Raw genomic sequence first — 23,347 nt, 5'->3', positions numbered from 1 at the left:
ATAGATTAAAATCTGTGTCCAATTTTGGCTGGATCCTGTGGCCCTGACCTGGGCCTCTACTTTAAATGGGCCTGGCCTGAGAATAATCTAACTTGGGCTTACTTCGGGCCGAAGAGTATGTGGAAAGAGACAAACTCGGCACGCCGTCCACTAAATTACGCGGCAACAAGATTGGCACGCATGCGCGCATCGTCCCCGAGATCCCGCGAAGCAATGCTATCTACCAGACGGATAAAGTGGACTTATGCTTCTTAAACACCGCCAAACAGACGGATAAATAAGAAGTTATCCACAATTATACGGCAATTTTACTCCCAATTATAACTCCCCCGCTTACCGGCTTATCGTCTCTTCTCCCTCTCCAATCTTCATTCTCCATCGAATTGCGCATCAAAAGCGCCCATGCCTTTTTCCCACCGCTGTCACCACCACCACCAAGGAGATGGCGGTCCGCCTCCTTCAAAGAGGAGAAAGGTCTCCGACTCCTCCGTCTCCGTCTCCACGTGGGAGAACGCCGCAAGAGGCGAATGGCGTTGGAGTACAATTGGGTCAGACGGCAGCGGATCTTCCACCTTTGCCTCCGATTTCATGTCGAGGGACGAGATCGAGCGGTGCTCGCCGTCTCGGCGCGACGGGATCGATTCCTTCTCCGAGACGCGCCTGCGTTATTCCTACTGTTCGTATCTCCGGAATTTGGGCGTGAGGCTTGGGCTGTAAGGCCACTATCTTGTAGTTGTAGATAAGATATTTGATCTTTTGCTCATTGTTTCTCTGAAAGGAAGGTTTTTGTCATTGATTTGTTGATATGGCAGGCCGCAGACGACAATTGCAACCGCGGTGGTTCTTTGCCACCGGTTCTTTCTTTGCAGATCGCACGCCTGCCATGATAGATTTGTGAGTTTGATCGAGATTCTTTCATTTGTGTGCTTAAATCCTACCGATGGGGTTAATTCTACTACCAGTTTATTAATACGTTATTAATTCGCTTACTAACTCTAATGCGCAGTTGGTTGCTACTGCGGTGCTGTTCTTGGCAGCAAAGTCCGAGGAAACACCGCGCCTTTTGGATACAGTTCTCAGGGCATCCTGTGAAATTTCTCAATTAGCCTTCTTACCGAATATGTTACATCGGGTAAGTAACAATTATATCATGATTAATTAAGTGCAGAGCTGACTTGGTTACCCTTCCTGAAAGAAAAAACACATAATTTTATTGTCGTAACTTGACGGTGTTATGTATTTTCAGAATAGGTGTGGAGAAAACTCAGAATAGATTAATGTTCTTATTAGTTGTGTACTTGAAAACAATTAACGATAAAATCAGCAATAGAATGAAATGATAAAAGAAGCAATAATAGTAAAAATATGCTTCTATGAGATGGTCAGTCATTTTAGAAGAGCATTGGAAAAGGTTATTGGAGAACGTAAAGGGAATTGATCATCTTCTAAAGCAGTTTGATAGTGGTTCAGTGTCTAGTAGTGATAGCATGAAATTTGATGATTGGTCAAATAATCTTAAGGCAGCAATTGGTGAGGCTACATATCACAAGGAAGATATGAAATGAAAAAAGAAGCATATAGTCTGACTATATTGCAGAATTTTAGGGAGTCTCAATTTCATATGCGAAGACCCACTAGTCTCAGTCTTTCAGAATTGCACAGTTTTGGTTATGTGATTATATGTGAAATGAAAAGAAATTCTCCAGTAGCATCATGTAATAATCATGTACCGTTTTGCTGTTTAACAGGACTGGTTTCAACAATACAGAGAACGAGTCATTGAGGCAGAACAAATGATCCTGACAACTCTTGATTTTGAACTTGATGTGAAGCATCCATATGCTCCGCTTACATCTGTCCTTACCAAATTAGGACTTTCGGATACTGTTCTTTTTATCGTGGCTTGGAACTTGGTCACTGAAGGGTAAGCATCACTGCTACTTGAAGTTATTGTTCTGCACTAATGCCATTTTATTGATTGTTGTCGAGTAAGGGAGCTAAAGTTTCTGCAACTTAAACATAAGTAGATTTTGATTAATTGATAAGGTTTCAAAATACTGTTGGCTGTCGGCAGGCAAACAGGCGACCTCTGGCAATGTATATATACTGATTTTAAGAACATAGCGAGCCATTAGAGTCAATATATTTGACATCATCCCTCACTACATACTGCATGCTGAAACATAATAAGAACATCATTCTGGTTTTACCGTTTAAGTCTCATATAGTCCAAAAGTTCATATTTTGATAGATTTTGTGATTCTCTTTTCAGGTTTCAACAGTTCTCTGCAATAAATTAATAGAGGTATACTAGTAAAACAAGTTTGTCAAGAGAAAATTAATTTTAAAATGTCAAGAAAATAACTGGGCACATACTTTGTAATTTAATGTCTTTCTTTTTTGTGACAACTGGTGATATACTTTACTCTTTTTTTTCACACTCAACAATTGAAAATCTACTTGACACTAGAATGGACTTCTTACACCTACATTTTTGTAATTTATTTTTTTCATAATGACTTTAATGTGTCTTAGAATGATATATTTCTTAGACTGTTAGACAGGACTGATCAGCATCTTTTATGTATATATCTGTAATTCAAAGGATTTTATCTATGTTCCTTTTACCTGTTGTTGGCATAGCAACTTAGCAAGAAATTCTACTGTAATGTGAAAGCAGAATTCTAGGTAGATCATACTTGCCTCCATTTTTTAGCAAACCACACTGTTGAAACACATAGGCCTCTATATTTAAACTTACTCATCATTTTTCTACATGCTTAGCAGTTCGAGGACAACATGTGCATCATGTCTTGCCATGATGCATGACATCTAACTATATCTTGAGGTGGGAAGAAACAGAAAAGTAGAGGAATCCAAGGGAGATGATCTCATTCTCTCCTCTATTTCGTAAAAGTTTAATCTCGCTCCATTTGAACTTTTTTGGGGGTCTTTTGGAGTTCCAAATGCCTTGGAGCATTATTGGGTCATGGAATTGTTTAGTATCTCTAGTTGCTATAGGGTAGCACTATGACAGGATCTCTGCAGCAAATTCATGGATAATTTGTCACCCAAGGCTGCTTTCTTTTGGTAAGGAGTCACTGTTATATAGCTTGTTTATGACTTTATGCTATTTTGACAATTTAATCTTTGTAACAATCATTAGGATATCGCTAATTTGATTTAGAGACAAACTTCATGTGATTTTAGGTTGTATAGATAGGATGCTGCAGAAAAGTGCTTCAATTATTATTTTACTTGTAACTTGAAGGATGCTTCTTTATTCTCATGATGGTTGTTATATTTATTTGTTCTCATCATACTACAGACTCCGGAGTTCACTTTGGCTTCAGTTCAAGCCACGCCATATCGCTGCCGGAGCAGCACTTCTTGCTGCTAAGTTTATAAACTATGATCTTGCATGTTGTTCAAATTTTTGGCACGAGTTTCAGACAACACCCTCTGTTCTTCAAGGTAATGGAGTTATTTCTAGAAGAGTTATTTGTCTGTGAATTCCCTTTGTATAGTTATTACAGTTTTCCTACTTTTGATGCATTGCAGATGTTGTACAGCAGTTGATGGAGCTCTTTTAGGATGTAGTCCATCAGTTTGCTTACAGGTTATATTAAAGGCTTTGCTCCATTAGCAAATCTTTGTACCATTATAATTATGTGAATACTACCATAGATTGCAAGCCATTACTACTAGAAGTACATTTATAATGACTTTCCAATGATGCCTCATCATTCGTGTTTTCATGGTTAAGCTGGACTGCAGAGAAAAGTTATAGGGTTTAGTGCATGTGATTGGTGCTTCTATTGTGGCATGTTGCAGATGTTTTTGCCATGCCTTTCTAGCTGGGTGTGGACCGAATGTGCAAAAAAGAGCAACACATTCTGTGGAAGTGTGCATGCTCTGTCGTCTTTGATATCCATGGCTGTGTATGGGATAGGTTATTGATGAAGAGAGAGAGTAGGATGGATTCTTTTTTCTTTTTCTTTTTTTTTTTAATCCTTTTTTCCTTTCTCTTTCAGGTATATTCCGCTAAACTGATGCAATATGGAAGAAGTTACAGACTATAGATTAAGTCAGAAAATCTGGTGATTTACCTTTCTTTTCCTTTTTCTGCAGGAGGTGGACAGTATGTATTCTTCCTTTCTCTTCCTTACCTTGCCATCTACCTTGAAATCATGTCTAAATTGTATTAGGACAACAGAAGTGGACAAGGAAGTTTGATTCAAGACAACTCTTATTGTTCAATATGCCTGCGGCTTAGTCATACATACCTATTTCAGGAAAATTGAAACAAGGGAACTAGGAAGTTGGACTGTCAAAATAAACTCAAGGCTCTACATAGCTCAAATTGAGCTGAGCCGAGAATGAATTGTTAATGTATATTTAAAATTAATTTCGAGTCGAGTCTGAATAGGAGCGGAGAGGGGGAGCCAGTTCACTCAGGCTCAGGTCAATATGTTTTACTACTGCTTCGGCTTTGCCTTGGGTGCTCCCTTCGATTGCTTCATTAGCAAGCTTCCCTAGATTGACTTTGACGACCCTTTCTTTCTCTACCGTCGTCGGCCATTGGTTCTTGGCCTCCATAAGCTCTTCGCCATCCTCAAATACGATGTACTGCTCAAACGGAGGTTGCAAGGTTGCAACTCATTTAAGACTTAGGCTGAGCTTGAGCTCGGTGTGACTATGTTCAATGAGCTGCTGAGAGTCTGAATAAAAAACAGAGCTAGAAATTAATTTCAAGCTGTGCCATACCTAAATAAAGTCTTCAGCTCATTTACACCCCTAATTACGGAAGGGATTATAGCAAATAAAATTAAAATTTTGGCACGAGTAATAGAATAAATAAATAGCGCATTAAGTTTTGATTCGTATTTGCAATTGCAAGCAAAGTTTTCTGATCCGTATTTGCTAGTATAACTATGAAAGTGGAATTGTCCTGCAAATTGCGGGTTGTTATTGATAATTACAATTACAACAACTAATCGGACTCATCTCGCTGGACCAACCTTGCGAGTCCAAGTTGCCAATAATAGCAATCGTGTCGCTCCTCCTTCTTCCTCTTCTTCGCTTCCTCTCCAAGCTAAAATCTCCACAAACCTAGGGCACCTCACCAAGAACTTTCTCCCATGGCGTCGGCGTTGTCGGCGGCGGCAGCGAAGTACGGAGGCAGGACGACCGTCCGACTAGTCGTGATCGGAGATCAAGGTACCGGCAAGTCCAGCCTCATTGCCGCCGCCGCCACCGAATCCTTCCCCGATAGCGTCCCCAAGGTCATGCCACCCACCCGCCTCCCCGCCGATTACTTCCCCGAGCGCGTCCCCATCACCATCATCGACACCTCCTCCAGGTTCTCTCTCTCTCTCTCTCTCTCTCTCTCTCTCTCTCTCTCTCTCTCTCGGAAAAGAAATCTACTTTCTTTTTGTCTCAAGAATCTTATGCATTTCCACTTTTGGTAGCCCCGAGAATAAGGCGAAGCTGGTCGCCGAATGCCAGGCGGCGGACGCCGTTGTTCTAACCTACGCTTGCGATCGACCCGCGACTCTCGATCGGCTGAGCACGTACTGGCTCCCGGAGCTCCGCCGCCTCGAGGTTTTATTTCTTTCTTTTTTTCTTCTTCCTATTAATTCGTAAAGTTCTTGATCGTTTGTAAGTTCGGAATGTTTTTGAATAATTCTTGTTACTTGGGGGGATTAGGTGAAGTTGCCAGTGATCGTGGTCGGATGCAAGCTGGATTTGCGGGAGGAGCAGCACCTCAGTCTCGAGCAGGTCATGGCTCCGGTCATGCAGAGTTTTCGGGAGATTGAGACATGCATTGAGTGTTCTGCCCTCAGGCAGATTCAGGTAATTTGTTGTGCAGCTGCGGATGTTGGATTCTGCTAATATGTTGGGCACCTGAGAAGCTGAGATGAGATGACACATGCACTTCAAATGTTCAAATTGGGTTTTTGCAATTAGCATTACATACATAATATATAATTGCATTTTTCTGCGGGTTCAGTTAATGTATAACGTTGAAAAGCTTCAAGGTTCAAGGAAATTTGTTTAGTCCAACCCAATCAGGATCAGATGTTGTGGTTCTGCAAACAAATTAAACGAACATGTATAAGGAGAAATTTTTGAGGTTCTTAATAACCAGAAGTTCTAATATTTTGAAAAGAATGTATTATAATTGTATTTAGAAAGCATGTGATGTGTGATTTTTTTGAGTTTTGCGTCCAATTAGTACTATCTGTGATGGACGTGGAGTGACACTAAGCCCATGACTGTGGCTAAAAGAATACAAATATGGTCGACCTATTTGCAGGTTCCGGAGGTCTTCTACTATTCTCAGAAGGCAGTGCTTCATCCAACCGGCCCACTCTTTGATCAGGAGACCCAATCTTTGAAGCCTCGATGTGTGAGGGCTTTGAAACGGATCTTTATTCTGTGTGACCATGATAAAGATGGTGCTCTCAGTGATGCAGAGTTGAATGACTTTCAGGTTTTCTTTTAAAGAATTACTCTTAAAAGTTTTCTTTTCTTTTCTTATTTCTTATTGGCCACTTATTGGGATATTTCTGTAGAATTCATTGACTTTCAGGTCTATTTTTTTCAAGTTCGAAACTTTCCAATTCTCTTATACCTTAAATAATTTTATAGTGGCATTTTTCATGGGATATTTCTTTGTTCTTCTCTTTTTTGGGCGAAGTTCTGTGTAACACCTCTTTTTGTTGTTTTCAGGTCAGATGCTTTAATGCTCCTCTGCAGCCTACTGAAATAGTTGGTGTCAAGAGGGTTGTGCAAGAGAAGATACCTGAAGGAGTGAATGAGCATGGACTTACCTTGACAGGATTCCTTTTCCTGCATGCTCTTTTTATAGAGAAAGGCCGTGTAGAAACAACATGGACTGTATTAAGGAAATTTGGATATGATGATGAAATTAAACTTAGAGCAGATCTCCTTCCAACAGTATTAAAGAGAACTGCTGATCAAGTAATTCTCCGTTGATGTTTATTTCACATGTTATTTTATGCTCCATTAATTAAAGGATTTAGTCATTTAGATCTGGTGTAGGCAATTCAGGTTCTTATTTTTGATTTCATGTGATGATGTTGGATTACTAGGAAAGTGTGTTATATTTCGAGTTAACAAGAACTTATCATGGAGATATCTTCTTTTTTTCTGCTATTTAATGACATAGGTACCACTGTTCTGTACTATTCAAAATCTAGTTGCTTCTAAAAATTAACTTCCAATTGTCAGACATGCTCTACAACAAATTAAATTCATTCTTTGTTTCATTGTCAACCTGCTGAACGTGGTTCTCCTTGACTATCCATAGTATAGTTGTTACAGCACTAAGCAAACAAGGTTTTGAATTACAGAAACAACTTCTCCGGCAACAGGGTTAAGATGTGCGAGTCTTTTCTTGCGGAAACCGCATAACTGCAAACCTTCTGCACTGAGATGCTCCGTTTTAGTTATTCAAAGTAAAAATGTTGAACACTGATTAATGAAGGCAATCTGGTTGCAGATGTATGTCCAAATTGATGAAATTTCAAGCTTGGCTTGTAAATTGACTAATTTCTGCTTATAAATCCACAAATTCTAGACTAGAGATCTCAAATAATATGTTATTGTTATTGAAACTAACCAGTTTTGTTTTTATTTTTTGTTCATAACTTCTATGTTTGCAGTCTGTGGAGCTGACAAATGAAGCTGTGGAGTTCCTGAAAGGAACATTCTTCATATTTGACATGGACAATGTATGGATATAATTTTCTTTTTGATTAATGCTTAGGTCCTTATTTTAGTAATATGTTCTTTAGTTGTTGTAACTTTCAATTGTATTCTTCTTGTTCTGGTAGTCCTAGATATTAGCAATTTCCTGTTATGAGCGTCCGGTGATTCTTAAGTAACCATCAAGGGGTGGTCGACAAATTCTTTTACATGTTAGCTTCCCGTAACATATTGTGCAATAGAGTTTTTAAATGCTCTCTTCATTTCTTTATCTTTTGGTATCCAAACAAAAGGAGAGAAAATCATGTGAACAAATTTATTTATTGATCTCATAATCAGAATTTTCTATCCGTGAATTTATGCTTGATTATAGCTACCCAGATCCCAAATCTCTCTGTATAACTATCTGTGCACACATTGAGATGCACTTTTTTCATTTTATCTGGTTGAAATGGTAAGCCACCAGAGTAATAAAATCCAAAAACATCTACCTGATAAGTTTAGTAGCATTGAATGGTTCTTAACTATTTTTGACTTTGATCTATTATGCTTCTGGATATTGTTACCTGAGTTCATTTGTTCTGTTTTTTTTTTTCTGTGGGTTGGTGCCACTGTGCTGTCTGAATTACCCTTTTTATGTACTGCTGGCAGGATGGGGCTCTGCGAACTGCTGAACTTGATGATCTTTTTTCAACGGCACCTGAAAGGTCCACATGCATTCTCTTAGAGAGTAAAAGTATCTTAGTGATTATTTTCTCTTTTAAATGATCAATTGATTTATATCACGAGCTGTTTGTTGATTAGTAGGTATTAATCATTTCTGACATGTAGTTTAATAGGTCTTTATCTCTTTTCTTACTAGAAGTAGTTTAAAGTTCTATTATGATGTTCTGAAAACATTTCCTGTGAATTGGACACTATGTACTGTTTACACTAGGTATTTAATGATAACTTTAAGTCATAAGCAGTTTAGTTTCTCAGCAGTCAGTAGGATGTTACTTCTGAAATTAGATAACTGTACTCAGGTGCCTTACATTAGCATGCATTGCAATTTATTGTTCTGACAAGAAGCTAATTATCTGGTCACATAGGTTAACATGCCTTATTTAAGAATCATATAATTGAAATTATACTGTAATTCATTCTCTTTAAAAGTATCTGCTGTCTTCTGATTTTGATAATTCTATCTGTTCTATACTGTAAGTAATATTCTGTCATGGCTGCACTTGTGTTGGTCTAATAACCCGTGATATCTCTGGTTTATCTTTGTTCTTACTGAGCACTAGAGTTGTGATAGGAGAGCTTTCAAAAATATTTTATTATGATATATTGTCTAAGATAGAGGAACAGATTAATTAAGTAGATAACTGGAGGATGCAACTTTCAATCAGACCAAATTTTTTTTGCTGAAAAAATTCAAATGAAGCATGTTATTGTTTATTATCAGTTATTATGTTTCAGTTAGACTCATGTACTCGCTGAATTTTTTGTTCAATTCTTTGCTCTCATGGTTGTCTATCTTGGAGTCCTAAAGTCATCTCGTAATCTATTCCTCTTTGTGACAGTCCTTGGTCTGCTGAAGGCCCTTACAAAGATGCTGCTGAAAGGAACGTCCTGGGAGGATTATCACTTGAAGGATTTCTCTCTCAGGTGCTTGTTGCTATTATTTTTTTATTCAAGCATTTAATTTTTATGTGATAATTGATAAGCTTTACATGTTCTTTGTGAAAACAGAAAGTATGAGAATCTCTCTCTCTCTCTCTCTCTCTCTCTCTCTCTCTCTCTCTCTCTCTCTCTCTCTCTCTCCCACACACACACACACACACACAGTTAGTCGTTCTCTCATCTCTATCTCAGTTGCAATACCATACCAAAATTTTCCTTTTACTCCCTTTAATCTATTGGTCTCTAATGGCAGCTTTCTGATAGATGAAATCATGAAAACTCTTCTACCATTTATATCTGATATCACTGTGCATCTCCCCTCTGTTTCCGTTTCGTTACTATTCTATTCCTATCTTGCCTCACAGAGTCTCCTTCCTTTCCATTATATAAATGAGCCTGCATCTCCCCTATGTTCCTTTCTGTTTTGTGTTTCTGTGCAACACTTCGCACAACTAAGCCGCCTTCCTTTCCCTCTTATGAATGATGTAGAAATGTAGGGTCAACCCAAGATTACCCGAGCACATGGTGGATTTTATAAGGTATGGATGATTATGCATGTATAATGAGGAAAATTGTTAAGAGGATATGGCAGCTTGACAACATTTTGGGATTCTTTGAACTCTCATGTATATGAGGGTCCCTGAATTTTATGCCTGAGCATATGGAGCTTTAGTTTTTATCCAAGTGAGATGGAAATTCAGCTGTAATGTGATAGTTGTTCAGTTCCACTGCTTTAGGTGGGAGCTCTAGACTGTTTTTGTGCTTTATCCCAAGGGAACAAGGGAACTGATAGTTGGATAGGAGTATTCTGACTGAATGTGCAAATTTTACTTACATTCTGGTGCCATCAGCTTATTAATAGCAATAATTTTCATTCCCAATTATCCATTATGACTTTGGTTGTGTGATATTTATTATTTTCCATCTGATTATTTCCTATAAACAGTGGTAAAACTATATTCTCCTAAATTTAATTCTTTTTCAACTTTCCAGAATATTGAGTGAATTCCTGTAATTGCAGTGGGCTCTCATGACACTTCTAGATCCTGCAAGTAGTCTAGCTAACCTAATTTATATTGGATACTCTGGTGATCCTGCTTCAGCATTTCATATCACCAGAAAAAGGCGGTTAGATCGTAAAAAGAAACAGTCCCAAAGAAATGTTTTCCAGTGTTATGTTTTCGGCCCTAAAAATGCTGGGAAGTCTGCATTACTAAATGCATTAATTGGAAGGTATGGCAAATGCTAATTTCTATCGAGTTTTTTTTTACATTTATTCCCTTTTATTTATTGCTGTTTTATGTTTAGGGCATTTCCTGAGAGATATATTCCAACAACCACAGAACGGTTTGCAGCAAATATTGTTGAGTCAGGCGTAAGTTTGAGTTCACAGGCTTCAACCTGCATCTTATGAAACTGAGATTGAATTTCATTTTCTTCTTCACTGTCTTTATCGAGTGTCTATGTTTTATATCTGTTAAAAGAAAGAAAAAAAATCTTTGAATCTTCAGTGAACCTCATTATGTAACTTGTGTGTGTAACAAAATAATCGTTACTTAAACTTGGCCTTTTTCTTCATGATCTATCTTGTTAGGTGCAAAATTAGTTGTGGTATGATCCAGACACCAGAGTATGCACAACAGCCACGACCTCAATAGTTATCAACTTGCCCAAATTACATAATCTATTCTATCTTTTGCTTTGATGCCCATGTCTAACATTTTCTTCTACCGAGGACCATAATAAATTCTTCTGTTACTATCCTGTCCATTTAACCAGGATCCTTACATCAACCAGGTACTTGTTTCGACATGATTCACATATGCATGTACTAACTGGTGGTGGTTTTAATTTTTTATGTTAGTAAGAGGATCCAAACACTGCAAATGCACACACTCTGTGTCTGTAAAAGTTTTTTTCTGAATGAGTTTTGTTTAAAGAATAGATTACAACTGGTGGTGGTTTTAATTTTTTATGTTAGTAAGAGGATCCAAACACTGCAAATGCACACATGCTGTCTGTAAAAGTTTTTTTTTTTTTCTGAATGAGTTTTGTTTAAAGAATAGATTACATTGGTATCCCCATCATATGGTTGCAGTGAAGTCTAAGTAGCAACTATGTTTCACTTTTGCACCTAAGAAGAGCTTTATTAATGACCTATAAACAAATTGCAAATATTTCTTCTTCCTTAATGGTGCTACATGATTTGGTATTTTCTTCTTTAGGGAGTTAAAAAGACACTTGTAATGCGAGAGGTACCTGAAGACCAAGTCAAGTCTGTTCTTTCTGACAAGGAATCATTAGCAGCTTGTGACATAGCAGTATTTGTCTATGATAGGTAATTACTTAGCCAAAGTTTTTGCTCCATCTTTTAACCTTATGTATGGTTGAATAGATCTTCATGCTCAATTCTGCATGGTTTGAATGTATAGGTTCTTGCTGTAAGAAGTCACATGAAATAAAATTATAAAATTGAGGAGTATTGAGAACAATTTCACAACTTATAACTATATTCTGTAGTGGAATGTAGTTCATTGTAAAGCTATATCTTAATGTAATTATAAAATGGTAACCTCACACAAGTGATTTTACAACTATCATGCACGTCTGAAGTTTCTTAGAAGTGATTGGACAACTGACTGTGAACATCATTGCTTCTTAGATCACACGTAGGTAGGAGCCTCATGCATTTGGAGTTTTGGATGCTCTTTTATGTATTATGTATTTTTATGCACTGATGATACAAATAATTTTAAAGCTTCGCGTTCCTAGTGGAGATATCTGAAACGACATTTTTCTATCTTTATTTTTCTAGTTCGGATGAGAATTCATGGAGGAGTACTGAAGAGTTGCTTGTCCAAGTTGCCACTCATGGAGAAAATAGTGGATTTGAAGTTCCTTGTCTTATTGTTTCTGCTAAGGATGATCTCGATCCATATCCCTCGGCCATACAAGATTCAACAAGAGTATGTTTCCTTCTTTTGATTTTAATTATGCAACTAAAGTTCAAACTACATCTTTTGCTTTCTTTTGCATTTTCATTTTATTCATAACCATGATTGAAAGCTAAAGTACTTCTGCAGTGTACCTTAGTGTGTGATCATGTTCGCATTTTGATTTTCTACTACTTTTATGGTTGAAGCTATTTTATTCTTTAGTCAGTTTAACATTGATTGCCTAGGATGCTTTGGACTTGTCCATGTGTGATCTGGGCACATGGCAATCATGATTTGGTTTTCCAAATTCAATTATTGCATCTTAATTGCACTATCATGTTGAATGTTCACTAGGAAGCAGTAAAAAGTTTTTTACTTCCCATTATTTTTCCTGGCATGTATTTGCACGTGATTGAATTTCTGATTTGTCTGTTTCAGGTAAGTCAGGATATGGGAATAGAGACGCCTATACCTGTTAGCATGAGGTTAAGAGATTTTAATGATGTATTCCGTAGAATAGTTAGTGCTGCTCAACATCCTCATCTGAGCATTCCAGAAACTGAAGCTGGTAGATACCGCAAGCAATACCGCCGTCTTGTAAACCGTTCCCTCATGTTTGTTTCAGGTACTCTTTTTCACATTTAGATATTTCTTTCTTTTGGATACGGCCTGCCTGACTTAAGTAAGGTGCTGTATAAGTATGAATATGCATGCCAGACTACTCTAACTGTTACAGCTTTTAAATAAAGGTTAAGTTCTCATACTTTAGAAAGTAAAATATGGAAAAAAGAAAACTTTCATGTCTTGCTTGAACATCATTAATCGTAAGCTACTCTAATGCTTTCCCTGATCAACCGCTTAATTTATTTGGTGCACACATACATGGGTTTGTGTCTGAGGCAGTGCTGCTTCAAGCAATATTTTCCATTTAAAATAGTCGTATTGTCTGTTTTTGTTGCTTATCATTTGAACTCGGACCATATAAATTGTCTTTATCCACCTTATCTTGTTATGGTGCTTCCTTCTTTTGACGCTGCCTCTTTCGGACAGTTGGAGCTGCAGTCGCAGTCGTAGGAGTTGCTGCTTATCGTGTTTATGCTGCAAGGAGAAACACCTCTGCGTGATCTCTGGAACTACCCTGGACAGCTTTGCCTGAGTTTGCAGTTGCAGCTGTCGTTTTTATTGTTCTTCAGTACTACCTCTATCGTACAGATGTGCCACCTGCTTCCATCTTACGAAAATATGATGGTTTATAATGCATCCTGTAGGATCTCCAGCTTTTGCTTTTAATTTTTATTATTTTTAACCACCATTTGGAGGGCCTTGTATTGATGGAAAGCTGTAAGTTTTGATTGATCGATAGAGGAAAGGCAGCTCTTCCTCTTCCTTTAATCATCATAATTTTGATTTTGTTGATATTTAGTTGCTAATCTTGTGTATGATTTGCAAGATAGTTCCACTTTATAGTCGCATTAGCAAATATGGACAAAAACATGTTACTTGCAAAAAAAGGGCTATTGACTTTGTAGTGCACACATTTGTGTATATCAATGTAAGTTGATCTTGTTTATTCCTGCGGTCTATTTTTACTAATGTGATTATGGAGTGGATTTAATTTGCAAATCATGTTAAATCCTTCAGATATTGTTGGACTTGGCAGAGCTTATTAATTTTCTCAAATATATTTCTGTTTTCTCGCTTGTTAGATGACAACTCCTACGGTCAATACTGTCATTCTTAGTGGCATTTTTGTAATCTGCGTAGCTGTGACACTATTTGGTCAAAATCAATGCACGCAAATCCTTTTGAATAAATTTTGATACTTATTGTACTTTAATATTGATAAAGTAATATATATATATATATGTATATATATATATATATTTTGTTTAGTTGGAAAGTTAGAAAATCTTCTCAATCTTATATTTGATCCATACTAGATTGAGAATATAAGATTGAGAGAGTCCATAAACAGCAGGAACTAGACTGAGAATCCAACATTTCTAACTTGCCATGGAGTAAAATCCAATTAGAGTCCTCATTTATGTTGTGTTGGAATAATACAAGATAAGATGAGTAGGACACACCTTGTACCAGTAAGCAATCTTGCAGTTATTGATAGAATCATTACATAAATTTCTCTATTTGAGTCTTGGAGAGTTTTCAGACAGTTCTGCAGTTGTTTCTGATTCAACTCTTGCTATCTTCATGGAATTGGAGAGCTGAGGCCTTCTTGCAAAGCCATAGGGTGGGGAGGTTGGTGCCTCTTTGATACAGATGACATCTTTCTCTTGATGGTGTTTGGCATGAGATCTTTCACAGATGCCTTGGCATAGATCATCCTATATAGAGGGGAAGCTCTCTCTTTGAACTTTAGAACCAGAAAGAAAACAATCCTGTAGCAGATTAGTATGATGAACACAACTCCTAAATCCAGCCACTTCGAGTGATCCAGACTGATCCCAAACATTGTCTGAATGACATAACTGCCGCTGAGTTTCGGACCCGGCAATAGAGGATCGAATTCGAGACCAAGCAATTCATTCTTGTAACTACCCTGCAAAAGCAATGATCCTAAGGAAACATATAACAAAATAGAATTAAACAGCATATAGAAACATGCTCATCATGTCTAGAATGAGATTCTTGTGACAGATTTATATGATTATCAGATCTATGATCACTCTAGATTTCGACATGATTTTCCAATTCATGCTCCTCTTGAGGCATCTATGACGACTGTTTTAGAAGTCTTTCTGCAACACCTTTGTCATCCTTGGATTCTGAAGTACTGGATTTCTTATACTGAACTGAACAGATTCTCTTAATATCAGCTTTTGGTTCCCTGTCTAAATTATAATCATCCATCTTAATCGTCGTCAGATTAATTATTTGCTGATTAAGAAAATCTTCTCTTTTAAAGTTCTGCTTCAGTCATCTAGCTTGGGAAACACTCAGGTTCTGAATTTAAGTATATTGGTAAATATGTTAAAAAAAAGAGGAAAAGAACAAGTAATTATCCACAGGTGAGATAATCATGTATCAGTACCATGTTAAAATTTAGTTATTTCTTCCATCTTAATGTCTTTTTCAAATTGTCTGTTATAAATTAGTGAAGTTACCTGCAAGCCCCAGGAGGAATAGGTGACATACGAAATCGGATAGCGCCAAAACGGCTTAGGAAGATCTGGAAGCAATCTGAAGAACCCAGATGTCATCATCATTATTCCCTGCAAAACAATATAGTGAACCAGATTAAAAGCTGGAGGAATTTGATGCTCTGCTCAAAGATCTTTTAACAGATTATCCCTTTACCATTACACCAGCTCCTGTTATAATGCCCATCAAGAAATTAGGAACAAGCGAAGCAATGATCATCATGAGACTCTCCACTACCGAAATGCCAGCATAGAGCATTAGTGTGAAGTATAAATAGTGATCGAATCCATTGCGAAACTTAACCATTGAATAGGTTATATTTCCAGCAATGATTGATACTATGAGCAGGAAAGGAAGAGATGACAGGAAGTTGGATAATATGTACACAGCTACACCGTAATGCCCATTTTTCCTTTCTCTAGTGAACACCTTCATCTCTTCAATGAAGGATGGAAAACCTCCGATCGACATGAATGTCATGAATCCAGAGACAAAGCCTCCACATGATGCTCTTGCAAGTATAGCTGTGTAGCTCGTTCCGACGTCGAAATAGATGCTACCAACACACACTGCTACCACTATGTATATGACAATCCTTAGCCAGTAGTAGCCAATGTCTCTCGACATGTTAACAAATGAACGCCTTGTTAGAGTTTTTAGCTGTTTCCACCAACTTGCTTGGCTCCCTTTATCTGATTCTGCAGTAAGTCCGTCCTGCAAGAAAATAACTGTCAAGCTAATTTAATTGGGAGAACAAAGTAAACCAACAAGGATCGAATCTACAAACATATTGAAATTTTGCAATTCAGAAGATGAATGTAGTTGATCAACTGTCAATGATAGCCAGATAATTCCACTTACTGACTTGGAATTTATGGCGCTGTTCGATCGTTATCCTTGATCAGTTACTACAAAATGCAAGTTAAATTCAGCTTGGCGAGATGCTTACTATGTTGGATATCTCTTGAATCTTGCTGCGAGCTATTGTCTCATATTCTGAGCTCTTATATTTCTCTACAAGTGTTGCTCTGATGTCGGAGGTCCTTAATTTCGACAGCGGATCGGAAGAAGACTCTGCCTCCTTAATAAATGCCAGGTAAAAAAAAGAAAACAGCGTCAAGAAACGAAAAAATGTATCATCATAGTAAAAGAAATGGTTTCTGTAAGACATACTAAGCGCAGTTTCATGGATCCTTTCAGCGTTGCAGTCACTTGATCGAAATCAGAATTGATGCAACGAAGGAAGTGATCCGAAGGATTCCTTCTGCTAGGACAAGGGAATCCAGATTCTGCAAAGAACTGCACAAAGACCATACTACCTTATCACTCACAAAAATTTCATTCATAAAGCAATTGCTCCTAGTCCTGCCTATCTATATCTAAGTGATAAATTTACCTTGGTTGCTAACTTTGCCTCTCCAAAATAAACTGTTTCACCACTTGACAAGAGGTATAAATCATCAAAGAGTTCAAAGACTTCACTGCTGGGCTGGTGGATTGAGGAGATGATAGTCTTATTTCCATCAATTGCCATCTGCCTAAGTGCCTGTATGACGAAGAACGCCGACGCACTGTCAAGTCCACTCGTGGGCTCATCCAAGAACAGTAGCCGCGGTCGTGTTAGAATTTCCAGTGCAATGCTTAACCTCTTCTTCTCTCCACCACTGATCCCTCTCAGATGCCAGTTTCCAATGGTGCGATCCGCGCAGTCTTGTAGGCCCATCTCCTCAATGGTCCCCTCGACGATGCGGGTCACTTCAGCCTTGCTCAAGGAGGTAGGAAGCCTCAGAAGAGCTGAGTAGGTGATGTTTTCTCTAACAGTGAGTGTTCCAAGCAAGACATCCTCTTGTGTCACATATGCCTACAATATGCATACCAAAGGATTTCAAACATGAAGCAAGAGCTGAAAGAAAAAGTATGATATCAAAATTTGGTTTGCACTGGTTTGTCATTTCATCTTGTTTCTTCATTCAGAATTAGGATTAATGCCAACTATATCAGTTACCTTATCCTTCACCAAATATGGAACCAGAACACCCCAAGACAAGAAAAGCGAATTACTGGTTCAGACAACATAAGATCAAAATGAACCAAATAAAGAATAGAAATCTGATTCTCCTGAAATTAGTTTTCCCAGGTCTAGTTTCTGTTTCTTTTTTTCTTCCTCTCAAATTAAGGGTCAGAATCATTGGTTTCTCTATCTATATCCATGTAGACCTAAAATCAAATGTCTTTCTTCTTCTTCTTCCAAGTTTTGAATCTTTCAAAATTCAAACTGTACTGATAACTTCATTTATAGTATAATTAGACTAAATCAAAATATATTTGCAACTCATTAGAATCAAAATTACCTGGTCCTGCTTTCTTTTTCCTTTGATTCATCAAATACTTATGGATATTTTTAACATGAAGAATACCAACTTCTTTATTAATTTAAGATTACCACAACTCCATAGTCCAGCCTCCTTTTCCTTCCATTGAGTAGTACTTTCCCTGTCAACACAACATTCCTTCCAAGCCTCCCTATAACATAACAAGCATAAAAGAAACGTCATAATTAAGATTCCACAAGGCGTCCAAAACTAGTACACTTTCAGCAAAAACTGATCACTGAGTAAATCCAAGAACCTGATAAAGAGTCAAGAAGCGTTGACTTGCCGGACCCCGAGGGGCCCATGATCGCCATTATCCGGCCCGGCGCGGCATATCCACTCAGCCCTTGTATCAGCTTCTTTGCCGGCCGCCGGCTGCCATAGTTCGGCAAAACTGCCGTAAGATCCTCCCAGACCAAGTAGGCGGCCGACGTGGGCCGCTTCGCCGACATGTAATCTTGGTATTCCATCTCTGTGCCCATCAAACACACTCTTGGCCCTTGGCATCAGCTAAAATCTTCTTAACTCCTACCAGTGGTATTAATAGCATGAGGTAATATGAGAGGAGTACTCCTTACCAGAACCGATGCTGATCTGCATTAAAGAGAATCGAAACTAGAAGAAGAGTGGGGCCGAGTGATCCAATATAGAATTCAACTACTAGATTGTTCACAAACAAGTAGGTGACAAAGGCGTGGTGAGATGGGAGGAAAACAAAATCTACTATGAGGACATCCAAATGATAAAGAGACAGTTAGATGTCGCATTTAAGAGTATTTATGAAGGTAGTTGAATATATATATCTATATCTATATCTATATATATATATATGGTGTGGAAGAATTCTTAAGCTTAATTGCATGAATTTATGGGAGGTAAGTGGAAGTTAGATTGCTCTAAGGACCATAAAATATTATTATTAAGATGTACAGTTTAAGGAAGTCAAAATCAAGGTCTGAGCTCCATACTGGCATTAAACATTGAGAGTAGCTGGCAAAGGAAAACAAGAATCATTTTGAAAAGTTGTTCATAAATTTCTAAACCAACCACAAAAAAATAAATTCCAACAGAAGTGGAAGAAATTTGACCTTGTCCTAATCCTAGAATTTAATCCAAAAATGACAAGTAGCTAATTAGTACTCGACCATTGGCTTGAACAAGGAGAGTAGAGAATCAAAACAAGTACTCGTTTCTATTAATTAGTACTTCATACAAGAAAAGGCAAGTGTGGGTACTTGAAAGATCTTTACAACAAGGTGGCAGATATGTGTGCATTCTTCGTAGTTGTGTACTCCTATCAAACCAACCGTTGTAGTACTTGTCCAAGATTGTATGGTTGCTGAGTGGTCCTCTGAACTCTGAAGCAAGAACCCATTCATTATATGGAGTTATTGGACCACTATGAACATAACTTAGTTATCTTTCTTGGAGAAAATTTGAAATGAAACTAGTTACCAGTGGGGCATTTTATGTGCAAGTTTAGAAAATTTGGAGAAGAGAAATCAAGCACTCTTCAAGTAATATGTATGCAATTCATTAATTGGACAACAGGAGAGAATGCAACAGATAACAACGAAGAAATTGCAAACAGATATGTGTCTTTTTCCTTTTAATAACATCAGCTGGAGTTTTGATTCCATTAACTGTGAGATTGCTTCGTGGAGACAATTTTGCCGAAGGGGTTATGTAAAATATAGTTAAATATATTAGCGATAACAATCTGATTTAAATAGTCATAAAATTCGATTGAATAACCATAATAAAATTAATTAAATAAATTTATAGATTAAAGAGTGTAAATATTTTTATAAGTCGAGACTAGTGTTTAACAATATATTTTTAAGACTAATTCGTACTTCATCCGTTGCTTGCTTCTGAAACGATGGACATAAGTTGTTTAGCTATAAAATAGCTATTTTGCATATGAAATAAACTGTTATTTAAGTATCTTGTCGAATCAAGATAATACAGTCAAAAAGGTATGAATAGATTGAATTTTAAAAAATGAACAACCACGACAAAGAGGTACAAATCTTCTGTTGTTATTGACGAAAGGAAGCATGTATTCACTATTAGGTTCAGATCTTAATAGATGCATGTATCCACATGAACATAAACATATGTTCGGGTACAACTAAAATTAACATCCAAAATCGACAACCAAAGCACCTACCTAGGTAAAATTGAAGTTAACTAAACTGAAATCAAATCAGGTAAAAAATCATTTAGATTTTGACCCATGAGCGAGTTGATTCCAATAGATTCTTTTACCCATAAAAATAGGTACCCTTTGGGGTCCAAATCTCCATGGAACTTGGTACTTTATATATATTCCCTATATTACATAAATAAATAATATAATACTAAACTTATTTCTTTTTAATTTTTATTGTCATAATAGCCATTTTAAAATCAACTTTTATTCACATATGTTTATAAATTTGAATAAGTAAATATATAATATTAAAGTACTTTTTAAACTCTATTAATTTTATCATTAATTCATCATTATAAATTTGGACTCAAAATTTGCATAAAATTCATATTCAAATCATGAAATTTCCAGCGAAACCAGTACAGGTTTGTCACAACATGTGCATTAATGAAATAATGCCAACGTTTTATAGCATAGCAGATGCTTGTCAGCGAGGTGGGCAGATAGTCATGTGTATGGTTCTTGTTGGCCTGCAAATGTCCACAAGCAACAAGGTAAGATGAAAAAAGAAGAAGAACAAACTCCTTCAATTCTGCAAGTTAAATACTTACTGTCTAACAATATGATGGTAGTAATGATCAGTAAATGCATAAGCTAAGTTGGTTTACCTGAAAAATATTACATCAGTGATGATGGATGGAATGATCTATCAGCAACTCAAGCAAGAGAAAAACTACAATTTTTTCGACTGAAAGGCCGCAGCCCAGTTTCATTGAAACTTAAAAACGATGAGTGCCAACCATAACACATTTTATATATCATTAAGAGACACATCTATACCCAGACAACATATCGACCCAACAAAACAAAAACATAAACAACTTCTTAACAACCAGAAAAGTAGGGGTCTGAGCTACAAAGTTCAAAACATAGCACCATATCAAGTTGACACATACACAGCACCAATAATTCAATTACATCGAACCTGATTCAATGTCTAAGTAGTTTAATAACCATAGTTTCTCAATCATCTAGTGTCAGTGGGTCTTTAGCACCAGCACCTTTGATCCAATTTTTTGCTTTCTTTGCTGCACTTTCACCCTGAGTTCCTGCCCGACAAGGAAAGAGAGAAGTATTTCGATGAGACTGCTCTCTCCAAGATTTATGCTTCTGCTGGAAAACTACAATTAGATGGCAATCATGCCAATCAACAGAACAGAAGAAGCTTCTTCACATAAATGCAACATAATATTGTTGGTACATATTTTTAGACTACTAGTGCAAGAGAACAGTATAAAGGTTAGCTGAAACTACCAAGTAAATGCATAAGGAGAGAAAATATATCTAAGATCTTAAGGTCTTTCATTAAGCTAACATGGACTGTATTCTCTATTCAGATGTTAATATCCTACAGTTTCCCATGGCATCAAAAGACAAAAGGAGGTTTAGTATGCTGAAGATGAACAGATGAAGTGAGCTTGAGGCATTCGCTTTGGCACTGCTTCACTGCACAAGGATTGGCACGAGTATAAATGGCTGAAACACCACAGACAGTCACACATGTATCAAGAGTTGGATCCTTCGAGAATGCACAAACCTTGTTCAACATCCTCTTTGATGTACAGACCCTCTCACAGACAAAGATTTCATCTGAATTTGTCTCACGTTCTCAAGCAGTCTTAAGCCTCTGCTCCTCAGAATGTCTCCTTCTCACTCTAATGGTTTGGCCTGAGACGAAGGCTGGAACATCAGCATCCAGTGAAACCAAGCAGATGATGTTATGCCAACCATTGCATTCACAATTTCACAGTGCTTGAGCTGTCTGTCTGCTATCTTCCGACTAGGCCAAGATAAGAGCTGCAGGAGAGAATAATATCGATTTTCCATCTCTTTGAACAATCAGAGCTAATCCAAGTGCAACAATAGTATATGGGGATTTTTACTATGAACTAATCATAATCATAACCACAGATACCCAGGAAAAACTGAAAAAGTCTCAGGTGGTCACCATAAACACAGAGCAAAAGAAGGAACTTAATTACAACCATAAGCATTTTTGTTCCTAAAACATACTTATATATAAATCCCCAAAACTCTGAAACTTTAGAAGAGAAAAAAAAAAGATCACTACTTCCATAAGTACTTAAAATGATCTCACTAATCCATCTCATTCTCTTCCTTCATGATACAACGCCAGATGAGCCCTTACTCTTCGTGAGGCCCCATCTGGTTACATTATCATATTCCAAATTCATATTCCAAGGATATGGATACAAATCCTGATAAGCAACATAGATCACCACCCATTTTTGAGGATTGAAATACCAGGGGACAGCTATTTTGGATGCACATTTGGCATCAATTCATTCTTTTTCTCCCGAGTCTGAAACAAAGGATATAAGCAAAAAAAGTCTTGCATCAGATGTTCAAAGTTTGTTCCTGTAACATATAGAAATCCACTATTATTCCCAGATTTAATATCACAAAGTACAAATCCTCGACAGTACCCTATACTTAACACTCTCCCCACCAGCCACATCCAAATCAACCTTCCCATAATTAACACTCAAGAATGCTTTGGGTTATCAGTTCCGTAAAGATGAAGACAAGATTAGCAACACAAAGCATACTACTACACTTCTATGTCGAACCGAATCCAAACTGAAACAAATCGCAACTTTTGGAATTAAAATGTCTCCAAGATCACTCCTTTTTGCGTCCTACCTTCTAAAATCAAGTTTGAAGGGAAGCTCAATCTCTATGAATCAAACCCCAACGAAAAAAAATTAAATCGACAAATTATTCAAATAATTTTCCCATAGAGGGAGCACCTGACAGTAGGAACCTTCCACCTCCCACCAGTTTCAGCTACAGAGATCGAGAGAGGAGCGGAGTCAACGTCTTGGTCGAATACTTTTCTTTCTCTGAAAATAAAGCAAAAAATATTGCGGGTCGTCGTCACCGAAAGCAAAACTATTTCATCATCAAATTAATTTACATTTAACACCTCACTTTTTTATAAATTCCCGACTCAGACCCTACTTTTTCAATACTTACATTTCAAGCCCCATCTTCTGAACTACCAAATTGATGGGATATATTAAAAGACAAATATTTAGGGTGTAAATCGTAAATCTATGAAACATAGTACGTGAAACGTGATTTTCTATATTTCTTATATTATTATTTTTTTAAAAATATATTTCAAAATCACGAAGGCTAGATATGAAAGGAAGAAGTTTTAACTAATATTCTAAACTATTTCTTTAATTAGAATTAAAAATTGTGTGCTTAGTAAGCTGCACTTGCAAATCACCGCACTATTT

General features: G+C 37.2%; 3 protein-coding genes and 1 long non-coding RNA gene across 8 annotated transcripts; 2 read left to right on the top strand and 2 right to left on the bottom strand.

Moving 5' to 3' along the window:
* The first annotated feature begins 158 nt into the window (after nucleotides 1-158).
* Nucleotides 159-4,269, top strand: LOC140761569 (cyclin-T1-3-like). 5 transcript variants are annotated; one of them, XM_073098960.1, is made up of 7 exons: nucleotides 161-713; nucleotides 813-894; nucleotides 1,007-1,132; nucleotides 1,749-1,924; nucleotides 3,329-3,474; nucleotides 3,562-3,619; nucleotides 4,035-4,172. In XM_073098960.1, exons 1-6 carry the CDS (start codon nucleotides 403-405, stop codon nucleotides 3,591-3,593), a joined length of 873 nt encoding a protein of 290 aa, XP_072955061.1. In that variant the 5' UTR covers nucleotides 161-402; the 3' UTR covers nucleotides 3,594-3,619; nucleotides 4,035-4,172. The 5 variants fall into 5 exon arrangements, 4 of the variants coding, with proteins under 4 accessions (XP_072955061.1, XP_072955060.1, XP_072955059.1 ...); XM_073098959.1 differs by lacking the exon at nucleotides 4,035-4,172 and adding an exon at nucleotides 3,835-3,969; XM_073098958.1 differs by having other exon boundaries at nucleotides 162-713; nucleotides 4,132-4,269.
* An 866-nt stretch (nucleotides 4,270-5,135) lies between these two features.
* On the top strand, nucleotides 5,136-13,905 carry LOC140761567 (mitochondrial Rho GTPase 1-like). The gene is made up of 14 exons (XM_073098955.1): nucleotides 5,136-5,362; nucleotides 5,472-5,604; nucleotides 5,710-5,856; nucleotides 6,320-6,496; nucleotides 6,736-6,987; nucleotides 7,692-7,760; nucleotides 8,386-8,441; nucleotides 9,300-9,384; nucleotides 10,421-10,632; nucleotides 10,708-10,774; nucleotides 11,625-11,737; nucleotides 12,215-12,365; nucleotides 12,774-12,960; nucleotides 13,386-13,905. The coding sequence occupies exons 1-14, from the start codon at nucleotides 5,142-5,144 to the stop codon at nucleotides 13,457-13,459; spliced, it is 1,944 nt and encodes a 647-aa protein (XP_072955056.1). The 5' UTR covers nucleotides 5,136-5,141; the 3' UTR covers nucleotides 13,460-13,905.
* Nucleotides 13,906-14,354: 449 nt separating this feature from the next.
* On the bottom strand, nucleotides 14,355-18,398 carry LOC140760942 (ABC transporter G family member 15-like). Its single transcript, XM_073098054.1, has 8 exons — nucleotides 18,123-18,398; nucleotides 17,938-18,017; nucleotides 16,891-17,355; nucleotides 16,668-16,793; nucleotides 16,444-16,575; nucleotides 15,651-16,208; nucleotides 15,458-15,565; nucleotides 14,355-14,892 (listed from the first exon to the last, which is right to left on the bottom strand). The coding sequence occupies exons 1-8, from the start codon at nucleotides 18,346-18,348 to the stop codon at nucleotides 14,542-14,544; spliced, it is 2,046 nt and encodes a 681-aa protein (XP_072954155.1). The 5' UTR covers nucleotides 18,349-18,398; the 3' UTR covers nucleotides 14,355-14,541.
* A 2,299-nt stretch (nucleotides 18,399-20,697) lies between these two features.
* On the bottom strand, nucleotides 20,698-22,938 carry LOC140760943 (uncharacterized). Its single transcript, XR_012104509.1, has 3 exons — nucleotides 22,853-22,938; nucleotides 21,619-22,460; nucleotides 20,698-21,527 (listed from the first exon to the last, which is right to left on the bottom strand). It is a non-coding gene; the product is annotated as an uncharacterized lncRNA (long non-coding RNA).
* Between the last annotated feature and the right edge of the window lie 409 nt (nucleotides 22,939-23,347).

The sequence above is a fragment of the Typha angustifolia genome, chromosome 6 (genome assembly GCF_048772165.1).
Source record: "Typha angustifolia cultivar Huaian chromosome 6, ASM4877216v1, whole genome shotgun sequence".
In the NCBI taxonomy this organism is placed as follows: domain Eukaryota; kingdom Viridiplantae; phylum Streptophyta; class Magnoliopsida; order Poales; family Typhaceae; genus Typha; species Typha angustifolia.
The sequence above is the reverse complement of the archived record's forward strand: the minus strand, read 5'-3'. Positions and strand labels throughout refer to the sequence as shown.